Genomic DNA, 17,367 nt, shown 5'->3' on the forward strand with positions numbered 1-17,367 from the left:
GAGAAGCAAAAATTCAAATCTTGAAACAGGGGTGTTTTTGAAGGCCACCCTGAGAATATTTGGCCTATATTTAGTCTGTAATGGTACATTCTAGCGCAAGAATGAAAGAAGGCGCTTTTAAAAAGAGAGAAAAACATGTACAGCTTTGAATCCTGCTTTGTAGTGTTATGTGGTTAACAAGTTGAGATAAAAAAAATTGAGCATTTTCGTGATACTAGGGCCAGATGTATCATATTTATATTTTTTATCAGATAATTATGTAATAAAGTTTGCTAGTGGGAACTACAGTGACTACAAATGTAGCTTAAATGTCAATGAAGACAGTGAACAAAAAGAAAGAAAAGCTATACATAGACCTTCGAAATTGGTGTCGCATGTGACATAAGTGCATGTAGCAACATGGTTGTTGTACATGTATATATCATTGTTGTGGAAATTGGCATTTTTCTGTATACTATTGGGTTAGAGTAAGAGAATTGTTTCTTCACTTGAAGGATTTCTATTAATATATTAATGATTTGTTTCTGAAACTGTTTTAAAAATCATAATCTATATTGACACCTGTCAGAATATAATCATACAATATATCAAAACCTTTCTGAAAAATAACCAATATCTGCGTATTTAATTTTATCCAGCAAAGTATACAAGACAGAGGTTTTATTGCCGACCCTCCAGAGTGTTGCTAGGCGACTAGGTCAGGGTGAAATGTACGAGGGCATCTCCTTAGATACGGACCCCCTCGTAATGCCCCGGGGTGCATCAGAGATTGAAGTCAGAGCTAAACAGGTTTGTATTGCTTTTGAAAAAAATGGTGACATTTTTACTTTTCAAGAATAATGTGTTGTATGCTATTTTTTTATTATTCAAATTGCTTTTAAAAATGAGGGATACTTTATAGTGATATTTATTTTATAACTACTACTAGAACCGATTTACAAAGGTTTTAAAATTTTACTTGAAAGGTTTTGCAATGAAATTGTACTGAAATAGGAAATATTGATTAGCTGTTGGTAGACCCAATACTTCGTTAATTATTCTGACAATTTAACCATTATAATGCTTTTTATTTTTGTAGCTTGTGAAGTTATTGGAAAACCATGAGTGTCACATGATAACAGAGCTCCGTAAGAAGATGGCGAAGGAACTAACCCTGGTCCTGGCAGAGAGAGGAAGAGCAGAAGAGACTGCACTGCCAACTGATCTTTGGAAAAGACCAGTGAGTTAAACTGACCTTTCTTATTAATATCATTGCCATAACTATTTGAATAGTTACCAAAGCCATTGAAAAACTTCATCGAAATATTGTGGATTATGTCACAAGAAATTGAATTTTTACCATATAGGGATTTCCCAGAGGCAGAAAATGCGAGTGACTCATTTTTCAAGCCCTTTTTAAACTATGAGATCCCCCCCAAAAAAATATTTTAGTGTAAACAATATACTTGAACCCCATATTATTACAAGAGACTCCCAATTTGTTAAGAATTAGGACCACAAAACCCCAGGGTCCTCGAGCTCATTATAATTTGGAATACCCTGCTACTCCCAATCTGTGTCATAAATGCTTGTTGGCATCAATGTTGGTACAAATATACAAAATATTGATAAATGAAAGGGCTATTCCAGTTAAACATATAACCCAAGGGGGAAAGGCAATTATTTTATAGAATATGGTAGGGTGTCTTTTTTGGCTGATTTGGACCCCAAAAGGGAAAAATTGCTTCCGTAGGGGGGGTGGTATAATTCAAGAGTGCCTTTCCCCCGGAGGTTATATGTTTTAATGGAAAAGCCCTAATGTATTCATAATTACTTTATGCATGTAAGTTCCTTTTTAACTTAAAGCATTATGAATTTTGATGAAATAAATTCAGACAATCATCTGAATCCATGTAAAGTGATTATTGTTCTTCGCAATGTTTTTCCAAAATAGTGCCAATTTACCCGGTAAGCAATTTTGTTAAAAGGTTTATTGGGTTATTTTTTTTTGCAGGTTATGAAAGAAAGCTTCACTATCACCAAGCCCCACGTCACAGAGGCATTCTACGAGAAACTCATGACACAGTGTGAAGAAAACGACGATTCGATTACGTTCTCCCGGAAACACCTGAACGGTTGTGTGGCGGAGCTAGCGCGAGCAGTGATGGGTCGGGAGAAGAGTAATTTCGACAGCTACACAATGTACTATGAGAATCTCCTTAGAGCCAACCATCAGAATCTGTATCAAAAAGAACAGGTTAGAATATAATGAAACATAAATGAAAATGATAAAGGATACATTAAGTGATTTAAGCTAGTGTCTGACAAGCCTGCAATTTAAGATAACATCTGGGGCAGGCTTTTTATAGTCGGTTTTGGAACTCGTATTTGGATCGATATTTGGGAATATTTATTTTTAAGTCCTTATAATTTGCATGATTTTTAAGAAATTTGCCCTTTTGAATGGCTCAGAATATTTGACCACTGGAATGTCTATAAAAAGGCTGAACATTGGAAAAATAGTTGTCAAAGTGGAAAAAGATGTACCCATCTCCACTTTGTGGGTACTGTAGAACGATGGATCTGTTAGCTGGTTTGTTTACTGAAGAAAAGTAGTAGTATCATTGTCAATGTCATGGTGTGGTTGTCATTGCCCTTGTCCAAGTTAATAAATTATAACCTAACTAAAAGAACTCTTCTTCAAGATATTTGAATGGAACTTGGTACACATGTTGAGAGACAATACACACACTGATATAGCAAGGCCCATAAATATGGCCTCAATAAATTGTCAAGTTGTTCAACTGATGAAACCCAAAACAGACTAACATAGGCAGGCTCTACTTTGCGCTCTTGTTTTCTTAACTGAAAAAGATTTTGATTTTTTAATAATGACCTCTCATCAGCTGCAAGCAAACTTCTTTCTTGCTTATTTGTAAACATATCCATTGGAGACCTGCAGAAAGTAAACTTTTCCTTGTTAATTGATCCTTAAATATTTCTGTTTTTGAATCACCAGGAGGTTAAACAGTTAAAGGACCAACTGAAGTCTCTACAACAGAACATTATGGTGGAGGTCCAGTGTCAGCTGGCCAACCAGGGCCATGACCTGATCATGGGTAAGTGTCAAGCCCCCATTTTAACCATAGTAAAAAGATGTCTTTGATCAGCCTGTTCATTATTTATGAGCCATTGTCTAAAAACTGACCACTGGCCAAATGCAAAATGGTCAAGTGCAACACCATAGAAGTGAGATGGTCAATATAAATTTTATGGCCTTCCCAGGGTTCTGTCCCCTGTTAAGGCACTTTATTATCTTTTCTCTTTATTGACAATAATTTAGAAAAACATTTGATCTTTCAAGGCTGATCCCTATTTGTTATTATAAGAATCTTTCATGTGTTTCCGGTACAGATAGAAAAATCCAACCCGAGGGCACGCGCGTAACTTGGTAACAAGGCTTGCCGAGTTACAGACCACGCAGCGTGCCCGAGGGTCGGATTTTTCGATCCGGACTGGAAAAACATGATTGATAATTTTTCTTGCATATCTAAAATTATCAATTTGTGGAAAAAATGACGTTGAAAACGAACTTTTGTACAATTACATCAAAAGGCGCGTGCGACGTTGATTACTGACGTCATAGAGCGCAGTAACTAAAAATAGCGTTTTTTTACGATTATTTTCAATTTTAATCAAAAGTCTTGCAAACATATATATTTGATTGCTCTTTAATTTATTTTTCATAAACCATACAATAAATGAAATAAGAAGTGGCGCGTTGTTGCGCATGAATCATCTAACATGGGGTATGTGAGATGGGTTTTTCCAGCACTGGTCACATGACCGGAAACACACGTTCGGTATGCAAGAATAATTCAGTACTCTTAAATGACTGCAGAAATATTTTTACACATCAGTCGTCAAAATTTCAACAACTTATGAATGGGGTTCTTAATATTCCAGAGATCACCGCCCTGCGGGCCAAGGTCGCAGAAATGCGTCAAATGAGCTTCGACCAACAAAAGGAAATACGCGAACGTGTACGCCAGGAATATGATGAACTCATCCAAAACTTGTTCAGCTCAACATATGCACTGAAAAACAAGTTTGATGAGTTTAGGATGGAATTAAATGATGACGTGTACGAAAAAATCTCGGACACGAGACGAGAAGCGTTTAAGGCGATGAGCATGGTGCGGGAAAAGTTTGGAAGCTCCATTGGTAAGAGATATAGTCATTTTTCCCATACCTTGTTTGGCAGAAATATTTTTTTGTCAGAAGTTTGAATTAAAAAAAAGGATTTAGTTATTACTTCCTGTATGTTAAAAATTTGATTGATAAAAATTACTGATATGTGAAAAATGTTAAAGAACTTGTTTTTCAATTTAAATGGAGTTAAATGAGTTCTTTATAAAGTACATTGAAAACAAAATATAGGTTTAATTAAAAAAATTCCAGTTACGTTAAAAAGAACTAATTTTACTCAATTTACCTTGAAAAAAGTGCTTAAACATTTTCTAAAAAGGTTTATGACTTCAGCAAATGTCATTTAATTGAAACACAGTTTGTGCTAAAACAGCGCTTCTGCAAATTTACGACCTTAAGCCTTACGATTTTGAATGAAGCAGGGCCCTGGTTTCTGCCCAGGAAGTGGATTCAAGATTGATATATAGCAGCTATAAGCTGTCTGTACAATTGATCTTAAATAAAGAAGAATTAAGTCTGCCTTAATAAGTTAATAATAGATCTCAAAAATATGCTTTCAATTATAGAAGACTCTGGTGCAGGAAATGCCCTGTCTAAGTCGGAGACGTTACGTGAGTTACAACATGAGAACCACGTGCTCAATAGTCTCCTGTTGAAGATGAAGGCGATGAAAACATGGCGACAGAATCACAACCTCGTTAATAACCTGAAAAATGTAAGTAACATTGCATTACGGTAATTAAAGTATACGTCTTTATTGTCTTTATTGTTGTGTATACCCTAATAAATGTGCAGGGAGTATTTTTGTAAGCGTTTTTTTGTAATCTGGATCGTGAACAATGTTTATTCGCACTCAAACACTGTTGCATTCTTGTTGATGGTTACAATACACCAATATCATAAGGTGTTAACACTGTTGCATTCTTGTTGAAGGTTACAAAACACCATTATCATAATGTGTTAACACTGTTGCATTCTTGTTGAAGGTTACAATACATGTACACCAATATCAATTGCATTTTCCCCTTTTCCCAGACACAAGAGCTCCGTAATGAGTGTGACAACAACAAGAAGATCTGTGAGTCAATGAGAATGGAGGCTGAAGAACAGATTATATTGCTACGGCAACAGATTGTGGCCCTTCGTAAAGCACTGACGGACGCACAAAAGGAGGCCAACGATGTGAAGAAACTCCTGGATAGAGAGGTATAGGCTTACATTGTTAAATATCAGTAACTAACACATTGGCTTTTCATGATTTTTTTCACATTCAAAAATCAATAAAAAATTACAGTATTCTTGAATAAAGAAATATTGTATTTATTAATAACGTAACTTTTTGTGTTAACTTTTGTATGGTTTGGTGGAGTTTTGAAAAAAAATCCTACAGTTTTTCTTTGATTTTTTGTGGGAAAAAATCATTTGCTGTCCATACATTTACCATACTGTACACCTGGTAGATAATTAAAGGAGATTAGGAAAATGTTGTGAATCCAACGGAAAAATAAATGCATACTTTTGATTGCCTGTTTCAGTTAAAAGAAAAGCTAGAAAAGAGCCATGAAGCGATGCAGAAAGCCAGAAGTCAGCGACAACTAGAACAGGCTAAACAGGCCAACATTGAAAAACTGGTAAGTGGGCCTTTAACTTTGCTTAATGATTGGTAAGAATGTAAATTGTTAGATATTTGGTGCTCAAGGGTGGAGGTTATACCTCGTGCAATCAATCTAATCAAAACAAACCATTTATTCGTTCAACGATTTCATTTTGAACCCCTTACAGCTAGAAGAACTCACCGACAAGGAGAACCAGTTGGCAATCCTCTCTGAGGAGAAGGATCGTAACATGAAGCAGCATTCCGCGTACTATGATAAGATTAAGAAGGACGTTGATACAACGCGGAAACGCCTCCAACATGAGAGGAACATGAAACTTGACGCCTTCCAACGTGTGGACGATCTACAGGCTGTGGTAAGGGTTTCCAGCTTGTTTACCTTGGCGATCATTAAAATAATGTATAAATTGTTGTCATTTGATTGGTTGTGGAAATTTATGCATAAGTATGTATTGTTATTTGATTGGTTGAGGAGTTTGATACTTTGTTATTTGATTGGCTGTTGGATTGGCTTTGACTGGCTGTTGGATTTAATGTAGAAACATTGGAATTTGAATGGCTGTTGGATTTAATGTAGAACTATTGTATTTTGATTGGCTGTTTGATTTAATGTTGAAATATTGTAATTTGATTGGCTGTTGAATTGTATGTAGAAATGTTGTAATTTGATTGGCTGTCAGTCTCAATGTAGAAATATTGTAATTTGATTGGCTGTTGGATTTTATGTAGAAATAAGGTAATTTGATTTGCTTTAAGAGTTAATGTAGAAATATTGTTATTTGATGGGGTTTCGGAATTAATGTAGAACTATTGTAATTTGATTGGCTGTTGGATTTAATGTAGAAATACTGTATTTTGATTGGCTGTTTGATTTAATGTAGAAATATTGTTATTTGATTGGCTGTTAGACTTAATGTAGAAATATTATAATTTGATTGACTGTTGAATTTTATGTAGAAATGTTGTAATTTGATTGGCTGTCAGTCTCAATGTAGAAATATTGTAATTTGATTGGCTGTTGGATTTTATGTAGAAACATTGTAATTTGATTGGCTTGGATTTAATATATATAGAAATATTGTTCTTTGATAAGCTGATGGTTTAATGTAGACATATTGTTACCAGGTATTTGATACACTGTCGGGGTTAATGTACAAATATGTTTGCAATATTTACAACTAAAATATTTTCAGCAGTCTGAATATTTAAATATATTTTCAGGTGTACGACTATGAATCGTGTGTTAGCAGAACCCAGTCAGCATTTACTCCCGCTACCCGTAAGTTGTATAAGATAATTAAGAATTATGAAACTATAATTATTCAAAATAAGGCTTGTAAAGAAAAGAAGATTTAGAGTGCATAGACTTACTGAAATAATTATATTTTTTTTATTATAGTTAAATCAACTACACCAACAGTAGTTATGTTGTATTTTTCATAGCTTTTGACATTATTTATAATATTCTTTGAGGACTCACTAATCCATTCATTAGTTTTGATGTGCACAAAGTTAACTTACAGAACTCCAAGTGAAGTCTTAAATTAATTTAATTCAATAGATAAACAATTTAAAAGATACACTATAGTTTAAAATTGCAAATTTTGACATATGATGATTTATTCAACAGTCCAAATAAGAATCAGTCCATTAAAAATCAGGCATACATGTATTTTCTGTAAATATTTTCTATACTATGTAATTATAATAATAACCATGCCTTTTCATTATATTGAATAATTTCTGCAGCCAGTTGTAAAAAACTTGGATAAGTTTTCCATCTCTGGCCAGTTTGCACATTTCTGTGATTTAATTGGTTACTTATTGGATAAATATTGGCCAATAATTTTTTTTGGCTAAATTTGAACAGACCAAAAAGCAAACCAGCTAATACACTTTGCTGCTTCTTGCTTTGGTTAAAGTTAGTTGACTGTTAATTGATTGGTCAATATTTATCCAGAAATTATTTCTAACCAATCATATCATATCACTTAAATGTACTAAAAATAAACTTCAAACTTAATCCAAGTTTATACAATTTGCTGGTGGTGGTTAAATATTAAGGTTGTATGTTGATTTTAAGGTGCTATTTTGAGAGGGGCTTACGGTAAGAGGTGTTTGGGGGAATAAATATACATGTACCATACCTGATATCTTACCAAGACACAACTAACTTGTAAACATTCACCAATGTTTGATTTTATAACTTCACATTAGGTTATGAAAAGTACCACCAGTATTTTAATCATGAAATAATACCCAACAATTAATATCACATGAATAACGAATTTCTAAACAGTGTGTATACATACAAACTTGTATGATTTGCTTGTGTAATGAAAATTTCTTTTCCCACAGAAAAAAAGATCTAATTGTTTGATACCAACTTTAAAGTTATAAAGCTGTAAAAAATAATTACGAACTACTCAGGTCATCTGAATTTATAAAGGGGTGGGCGGGGCGGGGGGGAACGCGTGGAAGGGCAGAGATACGTTTTTTTTCCCGTTTTCAGGATTTTCGAATCCTTTTTGCCTAGTCCGAATAAATATTTGCTTATAGTATGTCATCTGCCATGGCAGACATCCACTTCAGACATCTGTTTCACCACTTGAAGTAAAGTTTTCAAGTAATTGTATATGTCCCTTATTAAATTTGGGGTCAGTAGGTCAACGGTGAAGGTCATGGTTACCTTGCCCTATCGATAGGTGACACATCCATTTCGCGGAATTTTAGTTTAACTACATTATAATACTATTCTTTCCCTATTCAGCATCCACGGGCAAAAGGTCGCGGGTCCAGTCGGCACAAAAAAGCCTACCTGCCAGTCGGGGGACACCCTCATCGGGACTATTCCCGCCAGCGATAATATGGCCAAATAATAGAAGCATCACCCCAGACTTGGGGTCTCTCAATAATGATCCACACTCCAAGAAAATGCAGAGACCTAAAACTGTAAGTCTTTTAACTTTGGGGCCATAAAAAACAACTATATGGCCCACAAAAAAGGTTGATGCAAAATGTTTATTTTATCTTAAATGCATTTTCAGATTTTACTCATTTCATATTATTGAACAAAAAGCATATGATAAAAAAAAAAGATAGAAAAATTATTAGCTTTTATAAAGGTTTTTAATTAATTAATAACTATGTGGCCACCAAATCACCAGTTTAAAAAAAACGCTTAATCATGTGCAATTTTGTTTTGTTTTCATGATTAGGTAAAATGCGTTAAACATGATAATGTATTCAAATGAAGAAAAAAAATGCATCAACGTATATACTTTGCATCTTTAAAACATTTATTTGTATTCATGGTAAGCACATCCAAGCACATGAAACAATCAATGTTTTGAATCCTTTATTCTATGTTGAAAGGAGATACATTTTGAAAGAAAGTTTGGCTTGAAAACAATAGTGTAGACTTTTTAAGGTACAATTTAAAATTGTATTTCTATTTCTAAAACCTTCTTAGTACGCAAATGTCGCGAGTTCGAACAATATTTTGTTGTAGGCTGGTTAAAGATGCACTCTTACTCCCAAAGATGTACCACAATTAAAACTTTTTTTTTTAATTTACTGAAAAGGATGAATCAATATCAAAATAAAGATCAGAAACATTGGTTCTTATGAAGGATACTGTGTTTAATTTGAAAGAAAGGTGTAGAAATCACGGTATTTCTACCTTATGAGACATTAGTTGATCACTGAAAATCTTTTAGCACTCACCAATCTATTAATATTTGTGCATTTTCAGCTATTAAATACACGGTTACAATTAAATCCTGTTATCAGTAATTAATATTTTCCATAAATGCATTATTTTTAGTAGGCAGTTAAAGGTTTGTCACTCAAAATTTATGTTTTTCATACATGTGCATGTATTGATTTTAAATAAGAGTGTCACTTTAAAATGAGTATTGCTGTATAATGATTTAAAACAAGTGCAAAATGAACTTATTTTTTATTTCAGGTTGGCGGAAGATTACGAAGTCGTATAGCTGATCAGCTGTTAAATGAACTGGAGTTTGACAAACGTCAGACAATTGTACAATTAGAGGAACTGGCAATCGATGGTGGAAAACCCATTGTGAACTATTAATGTTGAATTGTATGGTGGAAAAAAAAACATTTGTTGATAACTGCCATGTTGCCTATTTCCCACAAGGTGGAGAAAAAGGCTGTTTTATTTTAGAACTAAATATGATAAGAGATTTGATTTCAGATCTATTGAAGGTAAATCGTGTTGCAATTATTTATTTTTTTTGAATTACTTTTTAACTTGGCATTTTCTCTCCAAGAGGTGAAAAACTGTTTTTAGGACTGAATATGTATTGGGAAAGATTTTAGGACAGAGACCTCGTCTTTGATATCTTAAGTGTGGAAAGTTAAGACTTTCGACTCTGGAAATGTCACTTAAGATGTGGGGACTCTTTGAATCTAGTGGCAGAAAATATATAGACAGTTTTAAGGTGGTGCAGAAATTTTAACTTTGTGAGAATATTCGTTGTAACTAAGGGGTTAAGAGGTTGTGCAGAATTGTTTTTATTTAGATGGTGGAAAATGTGTTTTAGATTTCTGATTTTGAGTGGAAGTGTTGCTGTTGTTGGTAGAAACCCATGGTGGTGGAATGTTTAGGAAAAACTCATCCTTAACTTTGCTTAATTTTAATCAAGAGGTTTTATTCAATGAATTCTTTATTTGAAAGTTGTACTGATATGGCTGATCACTTATTGGGTTTTATTGATTTTGTGTGGTTATTTTACAAAAGATGGCAGATAATGTTCTCCTTAAATGAGAGATGGAATAACATTATTTGTTATCCAGAAAAAATGCAATATTTAAAAACTGAGTCAGAGGTTTTACTGACAGGGCACATTTATTGAAGAAGGAATCTTACCTCAGGCCCAACATTCCAGGAACATCTTAAGCCCCTTATAAAGGATTAAGCTAAGCTGACTTGTTTGTTTTGGTATAATTTGTATATTCAATGCTTACATTCTTAAAGGCTTAGTTTAATCCTTCTGTAAGTGACTGCCCCTCCTCCCCCCCCCAAAAAAACGTGTTTTGTACACAACCTCTGTGTATTGATCTTAATCAAATTGCCTAATTGTCTTATAAGATCTCTGATCCGAATATCCGGCAATGCAGTTTTGGAGGTTTTGTTATAGAAATGGACCATAAATGGCCATGAGCCAGTAAACAAATTAACAGGAAATAGGCCCCTTCTGTGATGACATCAGTGTGATCAGCAGGAGGTGCACAGCAGAGGATTGTCATGCCAAACATTCCTTAAACTAGGCCTTTAAGAGTTTTTGGAATCTCACGATAAGCTATTTTTTTAATGAAGGAGAATCAAAATAAAGTAATAACTTAAGTTTTTTTTAAGCTGAAGAACTTTTGAGATATTGTAGCCGGATGTTTAAGTTTTTTTAAATTAAATTTTATGCAAAATGGCTTGAAATACTTTTTGTTTCAAAAACACTACATATCATCATTAAAGGGTTATTAAGGATTTGTTCAAGGCAGCATTATTAAAGAGCTTTAGTATATACACTTTACTGGTAAAAATTATGGATTAAAAATTTAATTATCTTCTAAACATTATGATGATTGTTGAATATAATGCGTAAATTTATTGTTGAATATTATGCATGAATTGTCTACGTATACACAAATAAACATTTTCGATTACATATGATAATAACTCATACGTTATTTATTCTATATATTATTTCCAATTAGGTCACTCAGCTATGTTAAAATGTGTGTTGTTTTTTCAGATTTTGTTTTGTTCATAAAAGTCACATTTATAATTTAATTTTTATGTTATTGACTAGAATGATGGAAGTATTATTTCTTAGTATTTTCTAAGATAAAACTGTTTAATTATACTGCTGTGAATTGTGATATTCAATAATCTGTGCTTATTCAGATTTTAGGTCATATATTACATTTATGATTTTTGTTCCGAGTATAGAATTTTTTAAAATATATTTTTCCCATTGAACATTACATATTTTGTTAAAATATTCACACTGCTGCATGATTTAGTATTTTTATGTTAATTATATATTATTTAATATATATAATATCATAGTACGGATTTTGGTACTGAATTATGCTGTATATATATATACATGTAACTCTTGCATTTGATGTTTATTTAAATGCATTTAATCTGTGATATAATCTCAAACCAAAGGTCTGATATCTGTGTCTATTTTTGAGGAATAATTTCTTTCCACGTTTCTTTATCGTTAGGACCCATTTTCACTAACATCTTAAGTCTCAAGTCGGAGATTTCGGGGCAGTGCTTGCAAACAGTCTCAAGTCTGAGACTCCGTGCCAGTCCTTGTGAACAGTCTCAAGTCTGAGACTCGGTGGCAGTGATAGAACAGTCAAGCCTGAGACTATGGGGCAGTGATTGTGAACAGTCTCAAGTCTGAGACTCAGGGGCAGTGATTGTGAACAGTCTCAAGTCTGAGACTCAGGGGCAGTGATTGTGAACAGTCTCAAGTCTGAGACTCAGGGGCAGTGATTGTGAACAGTCTCAAGTCTGAGACTCAGGGGCAGTGATTGTGAACAGTCTCAAGTCTGAGACTCAGGAGCAGTGATTGTGAACAGTTGGAGACTGAGACTCAGGGGCAGTGATTGGGAACAGTCCGAATCTGAGACTCAAGGGCATTGATTGTGAATAGCCACAAGTCTGAGACTCAGGGGCAGTCATTGCAAACAGTCTCAAGTAACATGCGCCCAGGCCATGAATCGAACCTGGGTCACCTTGGTGAAAAGTGAATGGGCTAAACACCTGCACTAACCGGGCAATGAATTGATTTGTTGTTCAAAATTTATTTTAGGAGCAAAGATTGTAAAAATTGCTGTAACAGAAACTGTTCAACAATCAGGCACACATCTTTTGGCACTTTTTTGTCACTTTTAGTTATCTAAAGATAACATTTCAGAATTCAGTTTTCCGAGTCCAAGTCTGAAACTGAGACTTAAGATGGTAGTGAATACGGGACCTGGTTGTTATAATTTTATCAGCATTATCTGTTAACACAAATAACTGTCTTTCTTGTTTAACCTATATTTCAAAGATTGATCTATCATGTGACTTGTAAATTTATCAGTGTTGTACCATATTTTGACCCTGATGATAACATAACATTGTACAATAACTTAACCACTAGCTAATCCAAGGGGGCACCTAGTGTGCGCCCCCCTCCCCGTAAAATTGTCCTAGTTTACTTAGTTTTTCAATAAAGGAGACAAAAAGTAATAAAATACACCCAAAATGCACCATTTTGGACAAGAAATTTGAAAAAAATAATCGGGGAGTACCCCAAAACCTCCATACCTGCACAGTCCTTAAACCAAATAAATTTAATTCTGAAGAAGTGGCGCAAGTCTATAGGTCAAGCCCCTAAATTACGCTTCAAATTGGGCAAATCCTGGATCAGACCCTGTTAACCAAAGAACAAATGATTTTTAAATATTTCGAATTTGTCACTATATATTTACCCATTAAACCAGGCTTATATATGTTTTCATAAATATTCCATTTCTTAACACTGCAAGGAAAAACACAGGGACAAACCCTATAGAAAAGAATGAAGCCTAGAGATATTTAGTTTTGTTATTTTACATCGCATCATGTAGGTTTTAAGGGTCTTACCAGCTTATCATGCAGATATTTATCATTAATTATCATAGATTAGTGGGTTTGTGGACAATTTAGACATTGGTAATTAGGGCTCTGGTAGGTTTCAAATCTAAAAACAGGTATGGTAGGTTGGTTTTTTATTTTTTTGTCACGCTATTATGTTATTGTCATCATTGGAGAACTATTGTAAAGAGTTAGTATTGTCTTACTTGATGGGATTGTGAATGCTGTCAAATTTGGTTCTTTTTTAAGGCGATAATAAAGAATACTGGTAATTTCCTACATGTATGTATCTTGCTTCCTCAGTCTTCACCTATGGCAAGAATTGTCTGTTGTTTTGTTTGAAAAGTTTCATAATTGATATTTTGTATTTTTCTGAAATAGAATTGTGCTATATACATGTAAATGTACTTTGTCACTTTATTTATTATTTCAACAACATTTATTTTAGTTCAATAAACATAATCAGTGGCTTATTATGGTTATTTTGTCTTAAATCCACATTCACTTTCTGGAACTGTTACAACAATGAATCATAAGGCCTAAATTAATGGTAAGTATGGTGTTCCCCTACTAATTCACAAAAATACAAAAAAAATATGAATCAGGTTCTCACACAGAGAAACCTGGTTATTAGAATGACGTACATCATTATTCGGGCATGTAGGCGGACAGGATTGTCTGCGTCACTTTCCTATGAAACTGGACAACTTTAGAAAGTCTAATGGTAGACATCATTGTGACCAAACTTGGTATGAAGGAAGAGTAACAAAAACACAGTTGAAACTGAATATCTTTAGTTAGGATTGACATATTGTGACCAAACTTGGTATAAAGGAAGAGTAACAGAAACACAGTTGAAACTGAAAATCTTTAGTTAGGGTTGACATATTGTTACCAAATGTGATATGTAGGAATGTTGCTTGGCATCAAATTTCTTTAAGCCCTGCTATATACAATTCAGAATTTGAGCAAGCCTGGAAGACATTTTACCAGCGCAGGGCTGACGGGCTTGTGTTAATTTCGACCACTGATGATTAGCTTGTGTTCACATATTGTGAACAAACTTGGAATGTAGGAAGAGTTTATTGAGACCTTTCATGGGAATGCAGTTTGAGCGCCTAGGTTCAATGTCACTCTTACTTATAATAAAAAAGTGGTTGAAACTGAATGCATTTAGCTAGGGTTGACATACTGTGACCACTTGGGGTATAGAATGAGTTACATGTAATTGAGACCTTAATTGAGGTTGCTTTTTGGGCCGCTTGGGTGAATGTCAAGGTCTCTAGTACCAAACTTGGTATATAAAAAAACACACATTTATTGCGGCCGTATTTAGATTTTTTTACATCTACTTTTTTTATATATATTGAATCCAGTGTCAGCTCTTAGAGGATATCTCATAATTTTGCTGAAAAACTGAAGGAGTAATTCATGTTTAAAAGTTAAAAAGATGTGTACGCTGGCACCTGAGAAACAAGGATGAGATCTCATGATTAAAAATAATTAATGAAATAGCTTATGATATTGTAAAAATATGGCAAAACTCTTTATTGAAAATATTCAACATTTCAAAATGAAAATAAAAACAACAACATACCAGTCCTGCAAATTTATATTTTACAAGTTAACATTCATCTTCATCTCATTGATAAAATCCATATATTTTTTGTATTAACCGCAACTTTTTGACATAATTATGAAAAATATTACACACAGTTATTTAACATGTATAGATACATGTATGTCATAATCGTTTATTGAATTGACATCAGTCGTTACGTATTGGGCCAAGAACCTTGAGGACATCTTCAAGCGTTAGATTTGGCGCATGAGTTTGTTCCATTTCCTTTTGCCTGCGCTAAACACGAGCCAAAAGCATCGCAAAAAGGATCAAGCAAGCATCGAACCCAGAGATTAAACATTTGACGAGTGTGATGCAACGCCATTATGCAGCCTTTAAAAAAAGGTGTATTACACCAGACGATTTCAAATGTCAAGCAGGCATACCATAGACCGTACAGAAATGCAAGAGGGACTGCACATAGCGAGCTGAGGATCTTGTAGCACGTGCCTTGCGCGCACGTGAACGCTGTGTTACTTGTGTTCCAACAGCAGTATTCGCTCTCAACATGTGGAGGTTCACCGAAAGCATCGTTAAACGTCAACTGAAAGAACAAAGAAGTGTTTGTTTGTATCACGTGTTGAAAATAGTTTGGAATAAAATACATTCGACCAATCTACACGTAATGATAAAGGAAAAAATATTACAAGGCATTGAATGTTGTTTTTTTTGGTAATTTGTGATATGTTTAACAAGCGGCTTTTACCAAAAAGTAATACTAATTATTATTATATTTAATATAATTTATTATCAATATTATAATGATTATCATTATTATTATAATGCTATTATTATTATAATGCCATTATTTTGATTATTATAATTATTATTTAATATTATTATTATTATTTCATTATTATTATTTTTATTATTATTTAATATTATTATTATTATTATTATTATTATTATTATTATTAAATTACACATTTCTGTTACTAATTTTTGGACATATCCGAGTTGATTATTCTCACCGTTGTAAATTCATTAAGGTCTCTGGGATCACGAAGAGCCTTGAACTTTATATCCACCAAAGGGGTTGTCATCTCTAAAAATAAAAACTGATTTAGAACTGTACTAACATGTTACATGTAGTAACTTGTCAAACATTTAAGGTTCTCAGACGCGTAGGTGACAAATTTACGCAAATACGCAGTTGCGTTATGAAATTTTGACTGGTCAAAAGTTTTTTTGTTATACCAAAACCCCCAATATGGAAAAATAAACCAAAGTGAGGAGGGTGACGGGGCAGCGGGTGAGGATTTCATAAACCCGAAGGCATCGCAAATTGGCCCTAGCTACGCGCCTGGTTCGGTGGTAAGGACACACAATGAATCTAAAACCTTTTATATAAATAAAGATAAGGAAAGACATTATTTTCTCTTCCCGACTTGTATTGTTTTTAATTAAAGTATGGTAGTTCTGGCTTCCATAACTTTAATGTTGATATATTTTTTTTTGATGTTTACAACACATTAAAGTTATGGCGTAACCCCCATAGTAAAGTCAACATAGTTTTTACAGAAACCTTGTTCAGAAAGAAGTAATTAAGGCCAAATCGGAATATATGTCGAACAAGCTGGAAGAAAATAAAAATGATCCAAAAAAGCTGTGGTCAGATTTAAAAAATCTTGGATATAGTAGTAAAAGTAAATCTTCTCCAAATATTGTTTTGAACATTGATGATGAAAATTGTTTTGAACCATGTAAGATTGCAAATCACTTTAATACTTTTTTTTACTACTGTAGCCTCAACTTTAGTAAAAAAACTACCTTTGCCCTTCAATTTGTTTAACTATGAGTCTGACTGTTTTAAACGATTTTATAAAGATAGAAATCCTGACTCTGTTAAATTTAAACTTCACACTGTTAGTGAAGAATACATTTACAAGGAACTATGTAAACTAAATTGTTCAAAAAGCACAGGGTTAGATAACATTCCTGCAAGATTTTTAAAAGATGCTGCACCATTTTTAAAGATACCAGTAACATTTCTGATAAACAGTTCTATCACAAGTAACATTGTACCATCTGAACTCAAAAATGCTAAAGTTAAACCATTGTTTAAGAAAAACAACAGATCTGATGTTTCAAACTATCGACCTGTAAACATACTATGTATAGTTTCAAAAATCTTAGAAAGAGTTGTATACAACCAACTAGAATCTTTTCTTGTTAAACATGGATTATTATACGAACTTCAGAGTGGTTTTAGATGTAACTATTCAACTGACTCCTGCCTAATTCATTTGACCGACCATATAAAAGAACAAAATTCCA

At 33.6% G+C, this 17,367-nt stretch overlaps 2 protein-coding genes across 3 annotated transcripts in view; one reads left to right on the plus strand and one right to left on the minus strand.

Annotated features, from left to right (window-relative positions):
• LOC128217918 (uncharacterized) overlaps nt 1-13,942 on the plus strand; it is a 51,924-nt gene extending 37,982 nt beyond the window's left edge. For both annotated transcript variants that reach the window (XM_052925374.1, XM_052925375.1), the window contains 12 exons: nt 639-789; nt 1,079-1,219; nt 1,994-2,236; nt 2,999-3,098; nt 3,946-4,203; nt 4,755-4,903; nt 5,224-5,394; nt 5,724-5,819; nt 5,971-6,159; nt 7,025-7,082; nt 8,574-8,755; nt 9,774-13,942. In XM_052925374.1, coding sequence (XP_052781334.1) covers nt 639-789; nt 1,079-1,219; nt 1,994-2,236; nt 2,999-3,098; nt 3,946-4,203; nt 4,755-4,903; nt 5,224-5,394; nt 5,724-5,819; nt 5,971-6,159; nt 7,025-7,082; nt 8,574-8,755; nt 9,774-9,902 — 1,867 coding nt within the window. In that variant the 3' untranslated portion in view covers nt 9,903-13,942. The remainder of the gene's footprint in view (nt 1-638; nt 790-1,078; nt 1,220-1,993; nt 2,237-2,998; nt 3,099-3,945; nt 4,204-4,754; nt 4,904-5,223; nt 5,395-5,723; nt 5,820-5,970; nt 6,160-7,024; nt 7,083-8,573; nt 8,756-9,773) is intronic.
• LOC128216327 (caveolin-2-like) lies at nt 12,092-16,133 on the minus strand. The gene is made up of 4 exons (XM_052922888.1): nt 16,062-16,133; nt 15,477-15,634; nt 15,067-15,071; nt 12,092-12,213 (listed from the first exon to the last, which is right to left on the minus strand). Exons 1-4 carry the CDS (start codon nt 16,131-16,133, stop codon nt 12,092-12,094), a joined length of 357 nt encoding a protein of 118 aa, XP_052778848.1.
• Nucleotides 16,134-17,367: the final 1,234 nt, after the last annotated feature.

This window comes from Mya arenaria, chromosome 14 (genome assembly GCF_026914265.1).
Source record: "Mya arenaria isolate MELC-2E11 chromosome 14, ASM2691426v1".
Lineage (NCBI taxonomy): Eukaryota > Metazoa > Mollusca > Bivalvia > Myida > Myidae > Mya > Mya arenaria.

Bases quoted from the DNA above. Each gene is read 5' to 3' on its own strand.
- LOC128216327 (XM_052922888.1), bottom strand. From the start codon at position 16,133: ATGACAACCCCTTTGGTGGATATAAAGTTCAAGGCTCTTCGTGATCCC. The intron at 15,635-16,061 runs GTGAGAATAATC...TTGTTCTTTCAG, and splicing joins ACCTTAATGAATTTACAACG to TTGACGTTTAACGATGCTTT.